The 24,747-nt window shown below is 39.6% G+C and overlaps 3 protein-coding genes across 3 annotated transcripts; 1 reads left to right on the forward strand and 2 right to left on the reverse strand.

Annotated features, from left to right (window-relative positions):
* Positions 1-4,803: 4,803 nt before the first annotated feature.
* On the reverse strand, positions 4,804-14,184 carry sdhdb (succinate dehydrogenase complex, subunit D, integral membrane protein b). The gene is made up of 4 exons (XM_061279986.1): positions 14,054-14,184; positions 13,043-13,153; positions 11,955-12,105; positions 4,804-5,523 (listed from the first exon to the last, which is right to left on the reverse strand). The coding sequence occupies exons 1-4, from the start codon at positions 14,100-14,102 to the stop codon at positions 5,358-5,360; spliced, it is 477 nt and encodes a 158-aa protein (XP_061135970.1). The 5' UTR covers positions 14,103-14,184; the 3' UTR covers positions 4,804-5,357.
* A 293-nt stretch (positions 14,185-14,477) lies between these two features.
* On the forward strand, positions 14,478-15,553 carry timm8b (translocase of inner mitochondrial membrane 8 homolog B (yeast)). Its single transcript, XM_061279987.1, has 2 exons — positions 14,478-14,732; positions 15,198-15,553. Exons 1-2 carry the CDS (start codon positions 14,631-14,633, stop codon positions 15,363-15,365), a joined length of 270 nt encoding a protein of 89 aa, XP_061135971.1. The 5' UTR covers positions 14,478-14,630; the 3' UTR covers positions 15,366-15,553.
* Positions 15,554-17,483: 1,930 nt separating this feature from the next.
* il4i1 (interleukin 4 induced 1) lies at positions 17,484-23,924 on the reverse strand. Its single transcript, XM_061279985.1, has 8 exons — positions 22,907-23,924; positions 22,691-22,781; positions 22,284-22,498; positions 22,082-22,194; positions 20,618-20,819; positions 20,060-20,128; positions 19,816-19,952; positions 17,484-19,247 (listed from the first exon to the last, which is right to left on the reverse strand). Exons 1-8 carry the CDS (start codon positions 22,949-22,951, stop codon positions 18,482-18,484), a joined length of 1,638 nt encoding a protein of 545 aa, XP_061135969.1. The 5' UTR covers positions 22,952-23,924; the 3' UTR covers positions 17,484-18,481.
* Between the last annotated feature and the right edge of the window lie 823 nt (positions 23,925-24,747).

Here is a 24,747-nt window from a genome sequence, read left to right on the forward strand (position 1 = left end):
TTCTGTTAAATACTATATACTAAGTATATCATACTGGCACTATATAATATATATACTAAGTTAGTAGACTTAGCAATCGGAGGCGCCTCTCAGCTTCGCTGAGCGAGAGTGCTCTTCCTGCACTGTATTGCTGTGTGATCTTCTCACAACATGAATCATGATAGGCGGTATTAAATTAAAATGTCCATTGTGCCGTGTAACATTGTTTCTTTTACAAAGTTATTTTGACGTGCGGGCTCAATGTTTGTGTAACCGTGGCGCGGACTTTGCCAGCCGCACCTGCCCATTCGAATACGCGCCATAGCCAGGTCGCGCATTGAGGGGCACGGAAAATGATTAGGAAGTCAGAATCCTGAAACCCCGCTCCCCCCCCCCCCCTTCTTTTTTTTTCATCACTGATTCTGAAAGTCAGATTTCCGAGGAAAAAAGTCAGCATCCTGTCACCCCCTTTTTTTGTTTCTTCACTGGCCCTGATCTTCGTGCGTACAAATGCAATCTGGCCTCGTTCACATTTGTGTACCTCTGTTGCGAACGGAGCAGGAAAGCAGATGCTGGAGTATTTCATTCGGCAAGACCAATTGATTTACTTAGAACGTTTGGTTATGCTTGATGTGCTCATTGTCACAAGGTAAAATGTTAGGGGCAAACACAAGAGATATATATATATATATATATATATATATATATATATATATATATATATATATATATATATATATATATATATATATATATATATATATATATATATATATATATTTCAGAAGTGCCTTTTCAGTCCAAGAGCATGTTCCAGCCTTGCTGCCCCACGCAAGTTTTCTTAAACACATAAAGTTGTAGTTTTTATTTTTCTAAACAAAAGAAGAACGGATAAGAATAACTTTAAGGCACTGGACCAATAAGAGTAGTAGTATCGGGACGGATGGACAAAGTGTTCTGCGCCTGGGATGGAATGCCCACCCACCTCCAGCCTTTTCAAATGCCTTTAATAAATTCATTTTGCTATCTCATGTATTTAATATTATTAGTAGATTGAATATCACTACTCAAAGTTAAATATTTTTCAGCCTCTGTTAAACCGGAAGTGTTGTACTTATTTTTGTCTTATTACAGTCCAAGGTTTGAGACCACTATACCTCTAAAGGAAAGTGTGTAGAGAAGCTTACCACCAATATCTTCAGCAGAGGTGCAAGTAAAATGGCATGCGGTAAAGCATGCCAGAACCAAAGAGTGGTTGTATGTACAAAAGTACACTGATTCTCAGTTGGTTTAAAGCACACAAAGAGCAATTATTTTCCTATCTCTAGTCTAGTTTACTTCACTTACTGTTTATTTCTATGAAATGATACATTCCGTAATACAGACAGCTCTTCCAAAAGTCATTCACATAGACCGAGCACTTGTTTGTACCCTTACTTGCCCCCAAAAAAATGGTTTGCCTGTTTGCACCATTTGTTTAACTGTTCTAACCATAAACAGTACTTAAAATTCAATTGTGAATCACATAACATCACGAATATGTATACGTTAGACAACATAAACAGACTACTACAGTACCTGTTTTTTTCTGAAAGTGTATGGTATAAGTTAGAAAGAGATGCATTTCCTGTTCTTAAAAAAAAATCTGCTACAGTGACATGTTTGTTCTCACAGTAGAGCCCAGATTTAAACCCACAATGTTTTAACTGTGAGGCAGATGTTCTAACTATGCAGTCGTCCACCATAATGCTTTCCTGAATCAAACCTATTACAATTCACATATATTGTATAAACTAATATAAGCTCGAAATAAGAAAATCCCAGAAAACATTAACAATCTGTTTCGGAATAAAGTAGGGAATTATTACCATTTGAGGTGTCATCAGAACTTCAAAATATGAAATTATACACAACCAGGAAAAGTTTGTCTATTTGTAGTTTGACAATGTGTAACAATGAGAAAGGAATTAAAAGAATGTCCAAAACCAGTTGAAACAAAATACTATGCATGAATAAATATAAACTAAATAAAACTTCTTTTTTTTCATAACAGATCAACATAATGTCTACCAATGGATATACATCCACTAAGTTTCTTAATGTTGATAACAACCGCTTCTATTTTCAAGGTCAGTTCAATTCTTTATTGCTTGCAAGTATCCTGGTGTACAATCACGACAAAAAAAACACTAATTCCATTGAAGTTGCCACATTGTTTAAAATGTAGAGAAATACAGAATTGTTTGCAAACCATTTTGAACTGATAATCAACTGAATACATTACAAAGACAAGATTACTAATAACACAAAAAATAATACTGGGTTTATCATCTGTTGGTCAATTACTTTTGTTTTGTAATGTAATTCTTTTTTTTTTTAAACAAAATGCCTGAATTCCTGTCCTTGTCTGTGTTGCAGCTCCAGTTGACGTGGACGAGCAAGGTAAAGAAAGTTATAGAACAATACGGATGACTATTGTCTACATATTGTTTTAGCTGTACTTATGCAAGCGGACGCAGTATTCCTTCCATTATGATTTTCAGTATATTTGTTTTTTTTTTACAGATGGGGCTACCTTGAGGAGGTCTGAACGGTCCTTTAATAGATTGATTAGAAATAACGAGAACAAATATCTGCTTTTAGTGGAAGGCTGCCAATTTGAAGTCCAAAACTTAACTAGACAGCAACAATGCAATTCTGGTAAGAAGTCATTCCGTTGTTGCGCCGTGGCCTTCTGGCATTTTGATTTAAAGCAGAAAACAATTCATTCTGTAACTTTTACTTTCATTTTTTTACTTCTAAAACTCATTACAGGTATTCCAAATGAATCAATGGAAATTAAAATAACCAAAATGTTAATGTATTGATAATATTATTGATATTAACTGAATTGGGATTGCCTTTTTTGCAGTTAAATTGTACTAAGAAAATTAGCAGTAAAAACAACCCCCTAAAAAAAAAACACTTAACTAGCTGATGAATTAAGATGGCAATTTAAGGTTTACACACACCATGATAGGATATCAGAACAAACATATCTGGTATGTCAAAAAATCTTTAAACTAATTATCCTTTTTTTGTCTTTAGATTGCAAATTCACCTTCCATTTTTTTGAAAACTCCAGTCTTGAACATACGGTGCGCATGCCTGTCATGCTGTATGCTATTGGAAACAGCGGTAAGATTGTAGTTTGCTGTGGTGACCACAAAAAAGTTTACCCAAAGGCTATGGTGAGTATTAACCATTCCTAGAAATGTCTCGAGTCTTAGTGCCACAATTTGATCTTCAAGCCATTAATAACCCAATGTGCTTGTTTTTTTTAACCACAGGATATTCCAGACAATATAGAAGATGATAAACATGAAGCTTTGTTCTACATGATTCAACTAAGTGGAACAAACAAATACATGTTAGAGTCCTCCCGTTACCCAAAAGAGTGCTTGGGTCTTCAGCCACAGAGAGATGATCTTTCTCACCTCACCTTGGTCATTAAGACTTATGAAGAAGATGAGCGATGTGTGATAACACTTTTGTAATTCTTCATGTTTTAAGAGACAGACGAATTGTTCGGTTCTTAATTTAATAAATTAAGAATAATCTTAAATCTGATGATACGTAAATACTAGGGGTGTAAATCGCGGGTTTTGTCACGATACGATATCATATCGATACAAAGAACTACGATACGATATTTGCCGATATCTTAAAGCCTGCTGCAATTCATTCACGATATATCGCGATATAGTGCTCTACGATCGATTTTTTTTTTTTAAATAAAAAATATAGAACAATATCCTGATTTATTTTGCGTGAACTCATACGCAAAATCAAAAAGGTACTGCAAACTCTTTATTTAGGAAATTACAAGAGTATTGTAGTATACAAAGTGCTTATTTTAACACTGAACTTTGATGTCGTGTTTTTTCTTTAAATGTGCGGCGAGATTTGTGCTCCCTGAATATTTCATCACCGCATGGCAGGATTTACAAACTGCACGTGTCTTGTCCGTTGAGCCATCTTTTCTTTGGAATCCAAAGTGCTTCCAAATGAATGACTTGAAGCCTAAAGGGGAGCAAATTTCCTCGTCTTTTTGAACACTAGCCATAGCACCAGCCCAGGAGCCGCGTACTAGTTGTCAACTCCCCTTTCACGTGCCTGCTCTGCTCACAACACAACAACGCCGCGCGCACTGCTCCCGGAAAGAGGAAGTAAGCAACAATGAACTGGAAACCAAAATAAAGTCGCGTCTAATGTCCGAGGTCAAACACGGCGATATAAATCGATGTTTACGTTTAGCATCGCTGCCAATAAATCGTAGAGCATTATATCGATTAATCGATGTGTATCGATGAATCGTTACACCCCTAGTAAATACGTAAATACACTGCTTGTTTGCATATGCATGATTGATTGCATGCTAAATGCTATAAATACTTTCCAGATTCACTGTGCAAATAAACAGAGGAGAAAATATTTCATTTTGCAGCTATGACAGTGGTTCTTAACCTGGGTTTGATCGAACCGCGTGTGTTTCATGGGTCTCAATCAAGTTTTCATATGCGAAACTCAAACTGGCAGACATGCTGGAACTCAAAAGGGGTTTTCCCCCAAAGTCACACCAATAGGTTTTGAGTCAGGTGAAGCCCAGATGAATTATTATTAGGTATGCCTATTCGCTTTCTTATTTATGAATACCATAAGATTCTGATCAACAATCCTGCAAAATGTGTCAACAATGACAAATAGCTCAAGACAAGCAGAGGGCTTGGTCTGGGTTCAACTCAAAGGCTTTAAAATAAATGGAATTGTCATGCATGAGCGATGTCAGTGAAATGCTTAAATTTTTATTTTGAAGTGTTTTTTTTACGGCAAGGCTGAGAGACTTAGTGTAAAGGACAGGAACAAGTACATATTTTTTCGTTGGAAGAGGATGGCAATAAACCTTTGACCAATATGAAGCATCTCAAATTCAACATAAAATATAACATAGCACATATCAGATGGATTAAAGATCAAAAGGTATGTACACGGAAGACAGAATCCTCTTGTGGAAAAAATAAATTAGATGTCAAATAAGACTATTCTGGTCTGTATGATGTGACAGATGTTTTGTGTAAAAATATGAAACTTTGTGAGCTATGATTCACGAAAATATGATACGACAGTACAGACTAAGAATTGCCCAACTTCATTACATGTTCCTTGCAGGTAAGAAATTTAACAACCAGTAATTCAGTTGAAGAAGAAAAAAAGATTTATATGAAGTACAGTTACACACATGTAAATCGCCGGAAATATTGTCAAAGCTGTATATTTATAATAATTGACATGAAACATATTTGGGTCATTCATCTGAGCTGCCCAGTCCATATCCATTATCATTTGCTCCAAAGCAGGGTGATGGCTTTGCAGATGCCCACGTCGTTGTAGTTGAAGTAGCAAAGGCCGGCGAATGTGACCGTGGACAGGAGAAAGAGACCCGCATTGGCTATTTTGATCTTGGTGTCACCATGAACGTAATCTGTCAACACCTGCCCGAGACCCCTAACAGGACAAAAATGTGAAAGGTGGGAGTTAATAACAAATTTCTTCATTCATTCATCTTCTGAAGCGCATGATGATAATATCTGGCCCCAAACCTCCCATTGGATTACTTTAAATGTTATGTTACAGTCTGTCACAATGTCAGCCTTATATAAAAAAAAAAAAAAAAACTATCAATTTGACACCTTTGCCCTCCAAGTTGGTGACCTCCATGGGTTCACTCATTGCCGACATTCTCCAGCGCTTGAAGCTTTCTAATCCGATCAGGCACAGACTACACGCAAGAAATTTTCTCGCCGTCATGTTACACCTCATGGCACCGCTGCTGCCAGCAAATGACATGAAGATATTTGTCTCACTGGTTGCGGTCAAAGAGGACGCAACCCGGCCTTCTAAGATACCCACCTGGCCTGAAGGCCTTGGCTTAGAAGGATTTATCACCACTCATGATTGGGATTTGTGGCCTGCGCCTGCCAGGCTGTCTAGTGGTTGCTCTAACTGATGGAGCAGCACATTGCTCAGACACTAAGCTCAAAGCATCTTCACGGGTCTGCAACTAGCTGGAACTAATCAGGACTTGACCGATTTCTGCTGACAGCGGTGCTGTGACTGTCTGGCCTTTTTTTTATTTCTTCCTTTTCCCGGTTTGAATGTTTGCTGAACAGACCTGAGCAAGGCCCAAGGATGCATCACTCATCCCTCTGTTTGACTTGCAAAAGGCAGACTTTGTCCGGAGCCTTGCCAAGCATACTGAAACATGATCCTGGCCCACTTTCTTCCCGACAGTCAGATGAAGGTTTAGTCCAAAACATAGTCTTATTGTCAAATACCTTTGTTGTTGATTTTGGCATTGGCAGTAGTTATCCAACCCCCAGTTCCGTATTTAGGGGATTGTACACTGTATTCACAATTTTTAATGGCTCATTAAATACAACCAGCCAAGAACAAGTTTGTCAAAAATTAAATCAGACTCAGTTCACTTAGTTTAGTCGAAGGTCAGTCAAACGTGTCAAATTTTAACTTGTCGAGTTTTGAATTTTCGGTAAAATTGAGGATGCCATTCAGACAGGTGTTCAGCCATATTGGATTTGTTCCCTTGTCTGCCATCAGAAAAACGCTGCCCACAGAGCACTGCGGCTGCTTTTAAAGTACCGTTTTTTTCCATGTATAATGCGCCCCCATGTATAATACGCACCCTAAAAATGGCATATTGATGCTGGAAAAAAGCCTGTACCCATGTATAATACGCACCCAAATTTTGACTCCTACTTAAGTCCGTGAACGTAAAATTATTTCAGAAAAAAGATCGTCTTTGGGAACAACCGGATGTTATTCTGCCGGTCAGTATCACTGCACATGCGCTAGCATACTCAATAGCGAAGAAATGTTTCGGATTTGCGTAGGGTACATTGTGACAGCAAACGAGCAGGTGATCTAGCAAGCGTCTGATACGAGACCATTGTGTTCGTATGGAGTGTGTTTGAAGTGAACAGCAGAGAAGAAAGCGTATCTGTAATGGCGGCCTCCGTATGATATCCGGATTTAAAAAAATAAAATAAATAAATAATAATATATATATTTTGTTGTACCCATGTATAATGCGCACCCCATATTTTAGGACAATAAATTAGTTACATTTTGCGCATTATACATGGAAAAAAACGGTACAAACCGGATTCGGTTGAAGTTGGGAAATAGTGTAAAATGTAAATAAAAACAAAATACAATGATTTGAAAATCCTTTTCAACCTACATTCAATTGAATACACTACAAAGACAACCCTATTTAATGCTGAAATTTATTTATTTTATTTTTCAAATAATTATTAACTTAGAATTCCATGGCTGCAACACGTGCAGTAGAAGTTGGGAAAGGGCATGTTTACCACTTCGTTACATCACCTTTCCTTTTAATAACACGCAAACGTTTTGGAAGAGAGGAGACTAATTCTCTTAGCTTCTCATGTGGAATTCTTTCCCATTCTCGCTTGATGAACCGCTTCAGTTGTTCAACAGTCCGGGGTCTTTCCTGTCGTATTTTACGCTTCATAATGCGCCACAAATTTTCAATGGGAGACAGGTCTGGACTGCAAGCGGGCCAGGGGATAACCTGGACTCTGTCCGGAAGAAGGCCCAGCAGAGGCTGTACTTCCTGAGACAGCTCAAGAAGTTCAACCTGCCGCGAGAGCTTCTGAAGACCTTCTACACTGCCATCATCCAGTCTGTCCTCTGCACCTCCATCACTGTCTGGTTTGGATCGGCCTCCAAACAAGACAAGCACAGACTACAACGGACAATCAGAACTGCAGAAAAGATCATTGGAATCAACCTCCCATCTATCCAAGACTTGTACCTGTCCAGGACCAGGAATCGGGCAAGGAACATCTCTACAGACCCTTCTCACCCGGGTTGCAGTCTGTTTGAACTACTCCCCTCCGGACGGAGTTATAGAGCTCGGTACGCCAAAACCAGCAGACACAGAGACAGCTTCTTCCCCCAGGCTGTTGCTCTGATGAACTCACACCACTCATAGAGTCTCAGAGACATTACTGTGCAATAACATCCTGCTCCTCACACCTTTTTGAATTTGTCTACACTGTTTTTGCCATTATTCACATGTCCTGAATGTTGTTAGTCACCTAAATGTTGAACAGAGGGTGTGTTTCTACCGAAGTCAAATTCCTTGTTTGGCACGCTCAAACATGGCGAATAAAAAACTCTTGAATCTTGAATCTTTTACTTTGAAGCCACGCTGTTGTAACACGTGCAGAATGTGGCTTGGCATTATCTTGCTGAGATAAGCAGTGGCGTCCATGAAAAAGACATTGCTTGGATGGCAGCATATGTTGCTCCAAAATCTGTATGTACTTTTCAGGATTTATGTTGCATTCACAGAAATGTAAGTCACCCATGCCGTGGGAACTAATGCACCCCCATACCATCACAGATGCTGGCTTTTGAACTTTGCGTTGATAACAGTCCGGATGGTCCACTTCCTCTTTGGTCCGGAGGACACGACGTCCAGTGTTTCCAAAAACAATTTGAAAAGTGGACTCATCAGACCACAAAACACTTTCTCATTGTGCATCAGTCCATTTTACATGAGCTCGGGCCCAGAGAACCCGGCGGCGTTTCTGCATGTTGTTCATAAATGGCTTTTGCTTTGCATGGCAGAGTTTCAACCCGCACTTACTGATGTAGTGATGAACTGAATTTACTGACGTCAGGCCTAGAGAACAAAATCTTACTCGCATCTCGTTTAAATATCCTTCGATAGATACGCACCCTGATCGACCGATTACACTTAAACTCGGTTTTATGAATATTAGATCGCTTCATACGAAAGCAGTTCTCGTTAATGACCTCATCAGCAACGCATAAGAATGGAAATACCATAGATCTGGTATTATCCCGAGGACTTGCAACCTCAAATATAGCAGTACTGCCATACACTACTGTTTTGTCTGATCATTATTTAATAAAATTTGAAATTCTGATTCCTTGTCAAAGACAAGAGAGCAATCAGAATTATAGGAGCCGTAATTTTAACTCCATGACTGTAACTGCGCTATCTGAGATACTGTCGCCGGCAACCGCTATATTTCCCGCATACACCGGCTCTATCGATAATCTTACAAATGAATTCAATGCGACATTGTTAAATGCCATTGACTCTGTGGCGCCGTTACGTCTGAAAACTCGCCGCAGATTGCCTACTCCATGGTTCACAGATGAAACGCGTACGCTTAAGCAATTATGTAGAAAGCATGAGCGCAGATGGCGTCAAACCAAACTTGAGGTTTTCCATCAGGCATGGCAGGATAGCCTCCTGAAATATAAAGATGCGCTTATCATAGCAAAAACTCGGTATATTTCGATAAGTTATTAATCTCAATAAAAACAATCCAAAACACCTATTTGATACAGTGGCAAAGCTGACTCTACGCCTGCCGACTCCCGATAGTTCCTTCCACTCAGCTGACGAGTTCATGAAATTTTTTGCTCAAAAGATTGAATACATTAGGGACGAGATCAAGAATACCATTCCAATCGCTCGGTCGAGCCCGCCATTTACCAACGCTGATGATCATGCAACAACCCTCAACTTTTAAAAGCGTGTCCCTTGAAAGGCTTACACAATTGGTTAGTGCGGCTAAACAAACATGTTTACTCGACCCTCTTCCAGCCAAACTACTTAAAGAATTACTTCAAATTTTAGGACCGTCCGTCTTAAATATAATCAATCTGCCAGTCTCCTCTGGGATAGTGCCAACAGCCTTTAAAACCGCTATCAGTAAACCGTTATTTAAGCGACCAAATCTTGACCCGGACTGTCCAGGGCTCGAAGCTTATTTTTTGCCCAAGTTGCCCTCGGGCAAGTTGGAGAAAATTTTACTTGCCCGAAACAAAATTTTACTTGCCCGAATTTTTTTGGAGTGGATTTTTACTTGCCCGACACATTTTTGCAATAAAAAAGACAACACTATAAGTTTTGCCTTCATATGTTTTTATTCCATCAAATTGTGCCTGCAGCCTGTTTTAATACAGTGTAGAACTTTTGATGCAATTAAACCACACTAGTCTACTGTAGTACCAAAATTCATTCAGTCCCTCCTGGCCCTCTGCCTTTCCATGTATTCTGCCCTCCTGGCCCTCTGCCCCTCCTCCCTCGCCCAAAAGGCATCCACCGTCCAACCGGAAACAAGCTCTGCTGGTGCGCAGGCGCAGAAGAGCCAGGGACGGGACAGGTAAGGGAGCATGCATTTAATTACGAAGCGCTTTGCCGTTATCAATGTATTGCAGACTTACACGAGAAACTAACCGCTCCCTAGAAAACAAAATGTCGGACCAGAAGCGGCAGAAGTTGCGAGAAATTATGCACAAAATCGTCTTTTTACAGCTTGAAAACATGGTATTATGGCAGGGCAAGTTCGGGCAAGTGAGGAAAAATTCTACTTGCCCGTCTGCCATCGCTACTTGCCCCGGGCAATCGGGCAATTGTTAGTTTCGAGCCCTGCTGTCTCAGTAATTATAGGCCAGTTTCAAACCTCCCATTCATAACAAAACTTCTTGAAAAAGTAGTAGCGCAGCAGCTTATTGATTACATGGTCGCCAATAATCAATATGACTCTTTTCAGTCTGGTTTTAGAGCTAATCATTCCACTGAGACAGCACTTGCTAAATTGACTAACGATCTCCTCATAGCTATGGATTCAAACACTTCATCTGTACTACTCGATCTTAGTGCTGCCTTCGACACTGTAGACCTCGATATTTTATTAGGGCGTCTTAAAAGTTGTGTTGGTATTTCAGGGTCAGCACTAGGCTGGTTCCATTCCTATCTATCAAACAGAACGCACCGAGTGGTCCATGGCAATGCGTCCTTGGAGCTCTATAATTTTACGTGTGGTGTCCCACAGGGATCGGTTCTCGGACCAATTCTATTTAATATTTATATGATTCCGCTTGGGGACATAATACGTAAATATAATATTAGTTTTCAATGCTACGCGGATGACACCCAATTATATATGCTAGGGGTGTAACGATTCATCGATACACATCGATTAATCGATATAATGCTCTACGATTTGTTGGCATCGATGCTAATCGTAAACATCGATCTATATAGCCCGTTTTTGACCTCGGACATTAGACGCGACTTTATTTTGAAAGTTCATTGTTGCTTGCTTCCTCTTTCCGGGAGCAGTGCGCGGCGTGTTGTGTTGTGAGCAGAGCAGGCACGTGAAAGGCAAGTCGACAACTAGTACGCGGCTCCTGGGCTGCTATGGCTAGTGTCCAAGAAGACGAGGAATTTCGCTCCCCTTTGGGCTTCAAGTCATTCGTTTGGAAGCACTTTGTAATTTCCTAAATAAAGAGTTTGCAGTACCTTGTTGATTTTGCGTATGAATTGTTATAAATCAGGATATTTTTCTATAGCGATCGTAGAGCACTATATCGTGATGTATCGTGACTGAATCACAGCAGGCTTTAAGATATCGGCAAATATCGTATCGTGCGTCTTTGTATCGATATGATATCGTATCGTGACAAAACCCGCGGTTTACACCCCTAACTGGACGTGTTGCAGCCATAAAATTTTAAGTTATTCTTTGGCAAAAAACAATTAAGTTTATCAGTTGGAACATTAAATATGTTGGCTTTGTAGTGTATTTAATTGGATATGTATTTTGTTTTCATTTACATTTTACACAATTTCCCAACTTCAACCGAATCCGGTTTGTACTACTATCAAAACTATGTGGTATTGTTTCTTTTTTTTTTTTAAAGGTAGGGTTGAGATGCTTTTCTAGTACTGAAATGTAGTTTGTAGTCCATTATGTCATTTATCAATGTGTGTTAGAATCGATTGTCACTGTGGGTTCATATTTGATTCCCACTCCCAATTTGTTCCGCTCCTTGCATCTTACCAGTGTCCATGAAGGGTGAGTGCAGCAGCCAGAGAGTAGTCAATAGCAGGGCCAGGGTGAAAATAGGCAACAGGCCCCATGGCCAGCAACAGGATGCTCAGCACTCGCTCAGCTGTCCAGTGCAGAGAGGCAGCTTTGGAGTCGGCGCTCGCTTTAAAATAGAAGAAACAGGCGCAATTCAAATACACTCATTTACACAGGACAACATGGATGACTTCACACAGCCACATAGAATCATGGGTGGGTTGAAGTGAAGCAAGATACGTTTCTAACACTAGAAAATTGTAAAAAGCTCAATTTACAATGATCCCTTAGTATGACATTTTAAAGTCACGAACAGGGTGCAGTGTGAAAATGCTGCATATTCAGTTATTTCCATATTTGTGGGTTTTTATTTGATTTTTTTTTTAAAGAAAGGGAAAGTGAAAGTCAGTTTTTTAGAAATCTTTGAGTAGGGAGGTACAACTTAAAAAAAACGAGATAATGTGGTTGCACAAATGCGCATACCCTCGACTAACTACTAATGAGGCTGTGTTTACAATACCATACAAAAGTTATGTTAAATGGGAGTCAGCAGATGTCTACCACCTCTTTAAATGCCTCCAAATAAAGGTCGAATGTCTTTTCCTCACATTCCAATGGACTATAGAACACAGTAATATAAGAGTAACACATCGAGTGGATAAAATACAGTGAGGCACAACAGTAACATTGCCAAAAATGTGATGGGGATCCAAAATTGTCAAAAAGACGAGAAGTGGTTGCCCGACAAAAGAATATTATGTAGAAAGAAAAAAACTCAAAACCCGCCTATATTATGAAATGTCACACTTGAACAAATAGTTGTTGTGGTCTGATGAATCAGAGGTTGAACATTTTGCTGTTGAACACTGCTTCACACCAATAAAACAATAAAACATATTGCTTGATGGCTCGAGGCTGCCAGTACAGACTTTCAGGCCATGAAAAAAGCAATAAAACAACAATTTTTACACTTTAACCAAGAACCGTGTTAATGAACAACCACTCCCCCACTATTAGTCCGGTATGTCAAGATTCCACTGAACAGACAAGACTTGTATACTGACCATTTAAGGTTTGAGATGCATGAATCCTTGCAGTGAGCAGATAAGTCTGCTCCTGATGTTTGTGTGGTACCACCAACGGCCTTGCCAGCAAGGTGCTTTGGTAGATCAGAGCTGGGAGGAAAGAAAAAAAAAAAATAAAAAATAAATAAAATAACATGTATTATAAACACAGTATTAAAACAGATCATTAATAAGACAACTGTTTTAAAAAAGTGAACACAAACATATTCAGTCACAGAGATTAACTCGATTATCACTTCCTAATATATATATAAAAAAAACACAATATCACGATAGTGGCACATGCAATGATTTTCTAATGCAATTGTATGTTTTTATCTGAATGAGGAGGCTTGTATCTGAATGAGGAGGATTTTAAACTCGTCAGACGAAAACTTAAATGAGCATTGCCAGCCGACAGTTGAATATTGGCCAAGGGGACTGCAATTAATTTGCTGAGAATACATTGACCTTGCTTATTTTGACACACGAAAAAAATACTTATTTCGATACACGTAGTACAGAATCATCAATTATTGCTCCAAAGGTGTGACTCATAGTCTTCTAGTTGACACAGTGCATGTCTTCGTAACACTCGGATCACTCAAAAACCCTTTCTGAGAACGGTAATCTGTGCCGGGATGAAAAAAGAATCTTAACATATTGAACAGGACCTATGATTTATCCTGTGATTCCTGACAGCTTTCCAGAAACGCTGTATTTCTTTATTCGTGGATCACGTATAATAGTTGATTACTGTTAATGTTGTTAACTTCCTATACGGCGATATAAAATGCCTTTGGGGGTAATTCAAATCATATGGGAAAAGCTTGCTTCACTAAAAAGTCATGAACTTGAGTACGGCGTCACTGATTTCTGGGTAGCATGTTTCAACACATTAGAGCCATCAGACACGGGAACTATTAAACAGCATAGCTGTTGAAAGGTCTGCCTAATGCGCGCACAAATTCAAAACAGGCAAAACATTGTAAAATAGGCTCGTATTCTTACGATGAACTCCTCTGCGACAAACAGAACTTAACCGAACGATAGCCGCCATGATGATCAACCCAGCAAGGTCATCACAAGCTACCCGGAAGTTGTTGCTAAGGCATCCTAATACAAAGGTTGTTTACGTGAGTTGAGATAGACCTTGCCTAAATGTATACCTACTAAACGTTAATCAAAGCAAATTTTGAAAGCTAATCATAAATATGATCCAAAATACATTTATATATTTAATAACTAACCATGAATTGTTTATTAGTTAATTGTGCTTCCCGAAAATTGTAATACAACAGTTAAACATCACGTTGCTTTTCGACATGGTTCCCTCTTGAAACATTTAACGCGCTTTGATATATTTGCCATACGTCATCAGAGAGGAGCTGATTTACAAACGAGACGGAAAGGCGCGAGTGATGTAAAGTGACGCATCCCATAACTTGTATGTCCGTTGTCCGCGCAAAATTGAAGTAGCGATCGCGCGCATGCGCAGCCAGTTAGAAGGTCACTTTACCGATGGTCACTCGTAACCGTTTCTACTTAAACGCACTGCTCTCTATTTGAGATCAGTTTTAGAACCGCAATGGACGGTTTTGACAATCTCAGTGCATCGGAGAAAGCGGAAGCGACAGAGCTTCAGCGCTTGATCGCCGTCGAACAGCAGAAGGCTCAGTTCCAGGCCCAGGTTTGTATCCCAACGTGGACCCAACACTGCAGCCCTATGAACATGACTATCACATGGAGATTTTTGACAAGGCGGTTGGAACCGTGCAAATCACGACAAATTTGTTGCAACACTTAACCCAGTCCATCTGGTGTCACTGTAATAAAGTACTTTTAGGACGATCACTATTTTAGAAAGTGCATTACGTACGTCTTTGCAGTAATATTTCATGTACTTATGAACTGTGTTTTGGTAAACTGCTGTGTAAGAAAGAACATTTTCGAATACATTGTAACTCAGGTTATTGTGTATACACTGTAAATTGCACTGAAAAGATGCTCCTCCATACCAGTCCAATTTGAAAACATTGACACGCAAGTCACAGTTACACACATGCTTAATACTACTTAGTTGTAAAAGAAAATACGTGCGTCTGTTTTTTGTCATGTTACGAATTTACATTTCCATAATTTCTGCCTGTTTCAGGTGCACAACTTCACAGATGTGTGCTGGGACAAGTGCGTGGATAGCCCAGGAACCAAATTAGACTACCGGACAGAGACTTGCCTTGTGAGCTGTGTGGAGCGATTTATCGACACCACCTTGACCATCACCAACCGCTTCACTCAAATGGTGCAGAAAGGCACTCATTGAATGATGGACTGCAAATACCTTTGTTGGGCTCTATTTGCATATGTTTTGTATTGCTAACATGTTAGGATGCAAAGAGTGACGTGTCTGAGCTGCTGTCACGCATGTTTGTGACCGTTTCATGTTTGAATGGAGTGGTCATTGAATATGATCAATAAACAGTAAACTGGCTGTTACTGTAAGAGAGTAAATCTTGTCAGGATTCATTTACGTAGAACTGTTGGAAAATTTTAACGTATAAGAGGCAAGGGCCTTCCGGCTTGCATCAACCATTACTAATTACCTGTGTCCAACTTCTTTAATGCGTGTTCGTTTTTCTTCTAAGGACAAAGATATCCACATAAATCAGACTCACACCAGATTAGTTAAATTACATTAAGTCTGCTTTCAGGAAAAAGACTGTTCGGCGCCGGGCATTCTCCCCTAACACATGGAAGGACCGGTCCCCATAAAACAACTCACACATTTTTATGCACTTCACTTGGTTTCGTAACAAGAGGTGGAGACGATTAGTCTTGTCCTTCTTTGGATATTTTAAAGTCTAGTTCTCCCCTCACCCAGATGGCCTGCTACATCTTGTCCAATCCTTGGGAGCGCTTGTACTTTTGCTGGCGCCAATTTGTGTAAACCGTCTCATTTCTTCATCTCCTAGGTCATGGTGAACTGTCTTGTCCGACGATCAACTCAATACAATATTAATCCTGGTTAATGTTTTTTGCTATGTTCTCATTATCCATGCCAGAGCTCTCTTTCCACATTTCCATTCTCCATGCGCGAGTATAACATTCATTTTCAAAACATCTTGCCTATTGTCCGATTTAGCTAGAGATTTAGCTAGAGTTCATCTACGTCGTAGATGAACTCTAGCTAAATCGGACATTTTTTTAATCCAGATCCACAGAACTCCAATGAATGTGCTTTGGGGTATGATTCCCTCAACAGTTCAAAGGCACCTGCATATGAATAAATAATGCAGTATATCAGGGGTGACCAACCTGTGGCTTGCTCGCCACGTTCATATCAACATTTGTGGGGGGTTTATATTGCGTGTTTGCTTCGATTGAGTTCAATATTCTATTTTCGTCAAATGCTGCGTGTTCGCTTCGCTTGAGTTCAATATGGTATTTTCTTCAAACGCGCATGAGGTGAAATCCCGCAAAGGAGGGGCAAACCATTTAAAACCGAGCAGCCGGGGTGGGGGGTAGTTCATGTGTGCTCATGTGTATGATGTGGCTCTTTACGGTAACACAGTAAAACATGTGGCTCTTAGTCTCTGACTTGTTGGCCATCCCTGCAGTATATCATAGTTTAGTAAATTATTGGGAATGACAATGTCCTGGAAAGGAGAGGGATGAAGATTAGCTGAAAGAAGACAGAATACATATGTGTGAATGAAAGGCAGCTAAGTGGAATGGTGAGGCTACAGGGAGTAACGATCCAGAAGGTGAAGGATTTTAAGTACTTAGGGTCAACAGTCCACAGCGACCGAGAGTGTGGAAAAGAGGTGAAGAAGTGCATCCAAGCAGGGTGGAACGGGTGGAGAAAAGTGTCAGGGGTGGTGTGTGATAAAAGAGTTTCAGCAAAAATGAAGGCAAAGGTGTACAAGACAGTTGTGAGACCAGCGATGCTATATGGTTTCGAGACAGTGGCACTGGCGAAAAGACAGAAGACAGAGCTGGAGGTGGCAGACATGAAGATGCTGAGGTTCTCTTTGGGAGTTATGCGGTTGGACAAGATCGGGAACGAGTACATCAGAGGGACGGCGCATGTTAGGTGTTTCAAAGATAAAGCCAGAGAAGCCAGACTGAGACGGTTCGGACATCAGAGGATCCCTATCAGAGGAGGGATAGTGAATATATTGGTAGAAGGATGCTGAGGATGGAACTACCAGGTAGGAGGTCAAGAGGAAGACCAAAGAGGAGATTTATGGATGGAGTGAAAGAGGACATGAAGTTAGTTGGGGTGAGAGAAGAGGAGTCACAGGATAGGGTGAGAGAAGAGGAGTCACAGGATAGGGTGAGATGGTAACAGATTGTTCGCTGTGGCGACCCCTGAGGGGAAAAGCCCAAAGGAAAAGAAGATAATATTATTGCAGGTGCTTTTTTTTTACTGAACATCATCTTTTCAAAAAGTTGACAACAAATAGTTCACACAACAAAAATATGTAAGAACATACAGTATCATATCAAACAAAACATTAGCATGTCCACAGAACATTAGAACTGCATTTAGAAGGCATCTATAGTAACAAGGTGGTGCAGAACTACATCGTATTGTTGCAGTTTTGATTGTCAATTTATGATAAGGAAATCAAAGTATTAGAAACACATCTCAAATAATTCAGTTATATCTCTTTTGCCCATGCAAACTGAAGCTAAAATGTAATTGTTGTTTTTGACACATTACCCTGATGTAACTGACAAAATGTATTATTTTGTTTTCATCGGGAGAACCTTTTATACAGTTCTAGCATTTAATGTTATATTAGAGAGTGCAGAAGATTCTGCTCAACATAACTCGTGGCGTTAACGTAAAACTTTTACTTACTACAGAAAACACACACTAAATTGTTAAATACAAATCTTACCTTTGTAAATCTGGAAACTTTTAAGGTACAATATAACTGCTGTAAATGTTTGCGATAACAGCACACGTAAACGTAATGCATGGTCAAGTTACAAATGACTCATGTTCACACCGAAGCGCAAAGACAAGCCTTCAATTAACGTGAGATTGCGTGTCTAGTCAATGTCAGTCTTGTGAACTGCATTGTAAAGTCAAATCAATGTCACTAACATACTCATTATAAATATCACATTGTAATTTATGTAATCTTAGATATCATAAAGTGTTTCATATTATAATCCCTGCTATAAGATAAAATCACCACCATCTGGAACATGTTTAACAATTGATTCTATAGACTGAAATATTTCAGGTGTTTGAATTCTCAAACTTCTGAATTAGAAAGTTAGAGCAAACAGCCATTGTAAAGTGATTACTGATATATTTGAATACAAATGATTTAAATACAACAACTTTATGTATCTATAAAACACATCTGACTGAAATAAAAAAGATGACTGGATTTAAAATTCCCCCTCCCCAATTAACGAGGGTTAAATTGTGAGGCTATTAATATTTTTAGCTGCTCTAAGAGCAGATTTCATAGAAGTTTCTATCCAGCCATGAGGTAAAGCTGTGTGTTCCCCTGCAAAGTGCACTCGTCCCTCACTTTGGAATAGCTCTCTGGCATAGCGGCCCTGGTAGGGTGTGAAAAGCGCAAACGCTCCCAGACTATAGGGGTCCAAGTCCCACTTCTTCACCAGTCCACCAGTAAAAAGAGACCTGATATCTGCACCATGGATTTTAACCAAGTCATCAAGGATCACAGCTTTTAGCTCATCTTCGCTCACACCTTGAAAGAGGGTGGAATCATCAGAGCAAGTGTAAGATGCCAGCAGGGCCCCCGCATCCGTTCCTGGGAAACCGTGGCTGGGGTAATAAATGAAGCGAGACGGTCGGTCTGTGATGCTCTTCCCTCCCCTGATGCCCTCTTTCTCCCAAAAGCGCTCCCTGAAGCTGAGTATCACTTTGGTGGCGCTCATGTAGTGAACTGAGCGCAGGGCTTCCATCTTGTCACTAGAAAGTGCTGGCTGGAAGTCAAGGAAGAGAGTAGCCTTGGCTGTGGCTGTAACCAGGGCCTGGTCGACTGTCAGGTTGGTCAGGGAGCCTGGATTACGCAGATCTTGGTACGACACTGTCACGCTTCTGCCTCCTGATTGGTTGATGAGTTTCACTTTGGAGCTTAGGATGGTTGTGGCGTTTAACATCCTGTACAAAGCTGTTGTGAGGTGATCAAAACCATCGGTCACTTCATAGTACCTGGGAAGCATCCAGAGTTTTAAATGATTCATTACTTGTTTCTGTATGAGCACATGAGCTACAGCGGGTATAAAAAAATCTACACACCCCTGTTCATATGACAGGCTTTTGTGGTAATACAAAGTAGAACAATGACAAGATATACCATTTCAAAATGTTTTACATCATTTATGTGACATATATCCTGTGCAACTCTAAAAAGGAATAAACAAAACATTGCAGATCATGGGTATAAAACTCAAGGCCAAGGGGTCAGATCCGGCCCCCCCAAATCATTTTCTGTGGCCCATGAAAGCAAATTAGGTGTAGCAATTCCATGTTACTTGCCAAAGTTCAAAATTGCAAATTGTGTTCACTTTTAAAAACCTTTTACTTTTAAAAATGTAATACCATTTGACCAAACTTTTTTTTTTTTGGCCTGTGATTATAAATCTAGCTATTTATCAATTCAATCAAATCCTATGCCACTATTTTATTGTATAATATAGAATATACTGCAGTCTGTATTGAAAATATAAAACATCTCCACATAAAATATTACTTATTATTTATTTAAATATTTTCTTACTCAGTGTTGTCATTGATGTCGGACTGCATGTACAACATCTCTTTCATGGAGGTGTAAAAGAGGCTGTTTTCATTCAAGATGTCTCCAATCATCCGCAACGCACCACGACTCAGATTGCCCTCTTTCACCAAGTATTCCTATTGCCAAACAAAAAATGATAATAATTATTTTAATTAAGTCTAATCTTTCTTTGGTCACAATCAACCTAAATTAACCTAGTTAATATGCTGTAAATAATCCTTACTTTGACTGTGTAGGAATCATATTTTGCTAGGGTTGCACTGCAGCCATTTGTCTGAAGATCATCTCTCACCTGTGCAAAGATTGAAATATTTAGTACGAGAACTCATTCTCATTGTGGAAATGGAAAACCAAAAGAGCCTACTATAGTTGATAGTACACTATTATAGCAGGAATGTTCAGGGTTGGCTGTTTCAGTTTATCAGCCCTGTGATGGACTGGTGACCCGTCAGTCAGTTTGGGTAGGCTTCATGCATAGGATTAGCGCCACAGAAAATTGATGACTGGATTGACTCAGAGAGCCCAGACCGGGGGTCGGGAACCTATAGCTTGCGAGCCAGATATGGCTCTTTTGGCGACGTTAAAAACGTTATTAAAAAGAATACATTAGTACACTCAAAAAAACGTTGGTCTTAATTAAAATACATGCATTTAATTGTATTTAACCTATCGTTCTTTTAAAATGGTATGGCTCTCACGGGAAATTATTTTTGAAAAATGGGCATTTATGGCTCTATCTGCCAAAAAGGTTCCCGACCCCTGGCCCAGACTCTCAACTAACCTTCCACAGAGTCTCACTGAAGAGCTGCCCAGCTGATTTCCCCCTTTCTCCCTCAGTTAGTGTGTAGTTAAGCGCATCATTGTTGTTTGCCACAGCAAAGTTTTTATGAAGTTTGCCATTTAGTAAAAAGTAGGTGTTCCTGTCATCTTGGATAAAATGGTTCAAGGGAATTTGCAATTTGGAAGCAAAGGAGAGCAGAATCCTGTAAAAAATAGAACATATTACAGCAAATTCAACATAGGATAGAATGTGAAGGTGTAGAAGTTGTTATGCACTTGATTTAAAGTACCGTATTTTCCAGACTATAAGGCGCACCGGACTATAAGGCGCACCTTCAATGAATGGCTCATTTTAAAACTGTGTCCTTATATAAGGCGCACCGGACTATAAGGCGCACCATTAATGCCTCATGTCAGATTTTAAATCCAAATCAAATCATTGTCCATTTTATCTTTTTTATTTCAACTTCAGACGTAACAAATTACTTTACAATCACAAAATAATGATCCATAGTCTTTTTGATTCATGATTCATAGTCAGCGGGCCACTTATGATTGATTTCATGACACAATCCTTCGGGCCAGTTTCAATTTAGGAATTTGGTCCATATATAAGGCGCACCGGACTATAAAGCTTTTGAGAAATTTTTAGGTTTTTAGGTGCGCCTTATAGTCCGGAAAATACGGTACAACATATATCATTTCAATTCTTTAATTTTGGTCTCTTCATCTACGCGATGAGTCTTACAACAACAAAAATCATTATTGACATAATACGACTGCCTCAAATGCACCTTCTATCTATTGTTTCATTTTTTTTGAGGGTCCCGGTAAACGTTCACACTCATATTCGGACCTGTGGAGAATTCACAGTACTGTGGTCCCCACAGAGGGCCCGAGAATTTCCTGACTGAGGCAGACGTACGACCCACTCACTACCCACGATTCTGTTGCTACAAGAGCGTGCGCGTCAGCCCTGCCTGCATTCTCATTTGACATCTAGACGTTGTATATATTCAATTATTTTTTTCACCTTCCATCAGAATCCACCTTGGTAATTTGAGAGAATGACTCAGAGTTGTCAGAATTTAACCAAGAAAATCTTGAGAGGCAACCGAGCAAAGACAGCTGTGAACGCCCCTGCGTCACGGCTTTCCTTCTGCGGCCTTCTTCCAGGCGTCCAGAGCATCTTGATAAATAAGTTTGGTAAGCTTGCTTAATTACAACCAGTGTAACAAAAAATGCCTTTAGACACAGTTTTTCTTGTTAAATAACATACATATGTTTTCCTTTTGAGCACCACAGGTATACTTTAATATCCAAAGAGAATTGAACATTTATTATTTCTTTTCACACAAAAAAGTCAGCGTTATACTTTAAACTGTAAAAGCAGAAATATGTTAAAAAATCAACCGGAAATTTATAATGAACAAAATGAAGCAGTGTCAAAAAGTGCAGCACTCACTTCTGAAAGCTGGGGATCCGCATGGCACCCAATTCTGCATACCAGCCTTCTCTTGTGTTCCTGAACGTCTCAATGCGTCCTCCAACACGGTGACTGGCTTCTATTACGGTCACCTTGTCGTGCATCGGGTCACATTATCAGCCTTCTCACGATTACATAAAGCAAAAGGGCTTTTACACAAGGGAGGCCTTCGTCACTTTACCTTATGGCCAGCATCTTCCAAAAATTTGGCTGCGGTGAGTCCAGCAATGCCCCCACCAATAATTGCTATGTGTTGAGGTGTCTTTGTGGCAGGTAGTCCTTTATCCACAATATCTAGGAGCTCACTATAGTCTGTGTCTTGAAGGCATTCATACAGGGGGTCTCCAGTGATCCCGCTCACTACGTACACCACAACCCCCAATAGAACTAAAGCAACTGACAGAGACGGAGAACAAGTCAGTTTGAGTTGTCAAATTGTGAACTCATAAATACAGGCATGTAAAATAAAATTAATAATTATATATATATATATATATGTATATATGTATATAAAAAAATATATAAAATATATATATGGAATTTATTTCAAGCGCTCTATTTTACATTAATACACAGCTTAATACTTACAAAATTTGCACAGTGACATGTGTGTTATGATCTTGACAATGGAACACAGTCTGGACTTTCTTGTGCGGATTTTGTGAAAAGAAAACGAAGCCTATAAAGACAAGCATATAATTGATTACGAGGTAATGAAGACATGTGAAATGATGTCATTTCAAAAGCTATCCTTGGATTACAGACACACAAATCAAATGAAGACAAAGTCTGCATTTAACTTACCTTTAACAAAGGTAATGTCTCATAAGTTGTCAACCGCTTATTCATGACCGAGGATGCAAGTGTCCCTGCTGAGCGAAGCTCTTAACACATTTGCACTCTAAACCAAGGTGAGCTGGCGAACCTGTATGTTTGGTATGTATGAATTTGCGTATATTAATGAGAGCCCTTAGGGCTTTAAAGTCCTTGGCGAAAGATTTTCCCACACCAGCTCAAGAGTCAACCACACTGAACAAATAAGATTAGTGAGGTTATAGCCTGCTAGTCAGCACAACCCATTTCCCCCATCTTCACTCATTTTAAAACCTGACTTTGCTCATGGAGTATTATTCAAAAGTACTCTCACTTTTACGTTCAGAATCATTTTCAGTATAGGGTAAAAATCTTTAAATCCTTTTTACCCTTGGTGCGTGAATCAAAAGGCATGAGCATACATTATACAACTATAATACAACAATACCATTGAAAGGATTTAAATAAAAACACATATTATCTGTTTATTTATACCTTACAAATAAAAGTTCTGGATTTTACAGACCTGGACTTCTTGGTTACTTGTGCATCATTCAATCTAGAGAGACACTTTATATGGTTCAGATGCTTGTGGAGTGGAATGGATTATATAGTACTTCTGTACACAACCAGTTATGAAACTATCTTGCAATGTAAGGTAAATCTAGTGCTGAACACAGCATTGTTTGAGGTCAAAGGCAGGTTTTTATTTTACAATATTGTCAGTAAAGAAAGAACACGTGGGACAGTGGCCAAATCCTTTGTTAATGTATAACGTGTATGCTGTGCGTTCACATTTTCTAAATAATCTCTATATGCTGTATTAATATTTGTCTTTTTCTGATAGCTATTAGTTCAAAAAGGTCAGCATTTTGCTAAAAACTAATTGCTAATTTTCATTTCAAGTCAAGGAAACCTACGTACTTGGGAGGCGACATGAGATGAAGTATAAGCACAAGGGGTGCAACTTTTAGTAATTTGCAGCCTTCTGCGTCAAGCTGCTTTGACCATAACTGTGTGGGGCAGTAGTGTACTCGGTATTGAGGACTTGGTAAGCTTGGACACAAAGACTACCGATGGCACTTTGAGAGGATGAGGTGCAGGGGGTAACTCTTCTAAAAATGTATTGTTTGTCTATAGATTACATCTTCTCCACAAAACAAAAAATACTCATCTCCTTTAGTTACATGTCTTGACCTAGATTGCAGCGGTGAAGAGTCACATGACTTAAAGAGGCAGTAAAGCGGGCCCAACATTAGCACTTATATGATAGGTCTGCATTTAAAAAAATATGTCAATGCTCCAATTCCCCCTGAAAAAAACGGAGAAGTGATTAAACGATATTTTGAAACAGAGTGGCAGTATACACAAACGCACGCCACAAACACACACACACACACACACACACACACACACACACACACACACACACACACACACACACACACACACACACACACACACACACACACACATCCATGCACGCACACACGCGCACACACACGCACACACACACACACAAATTCGGTGGCAGAGCATATGTGGGCCTCTCCGACGCCCTACGTTTTATTGCAACGGCGTTTTTAGAGTACATACTTTCATTAATGTTAAGTAGAGCAACATCGGCCGTTCGGATGGAGCCCACCTGCTTGCGCAGTGTGCGTTCCCCACAATATAAACTGTTGACGTCACTGTAACGTCGGGGGAGATGAGCAGGAGAAATTACAGATCGATGGCACGCAGAATATACAGTAACGTTGAAAATCGGCAGTCGAAATTTTGCAAGTATTTAAACTTTATTACACGAAGATCGTCAATAATTCAAACACCAT

This window comes from Syngnathus typhle, linkage group LG6, assembly GCF_033458585.1.
Source record: "Syngnathus typhle isolate RoL2023-S1 ecotype Sweden linkage group LG6, RoL_Styp_1.0, whole genome shotgun sequence".
Classification (NCBI taxonomy): domain Eukaryota; kingdom Metazoa; phylum Chordata; class Actinopteri; order Syngnathiformes; family Syngnathidae; genus Syngnathus; species Syngnathus typhle.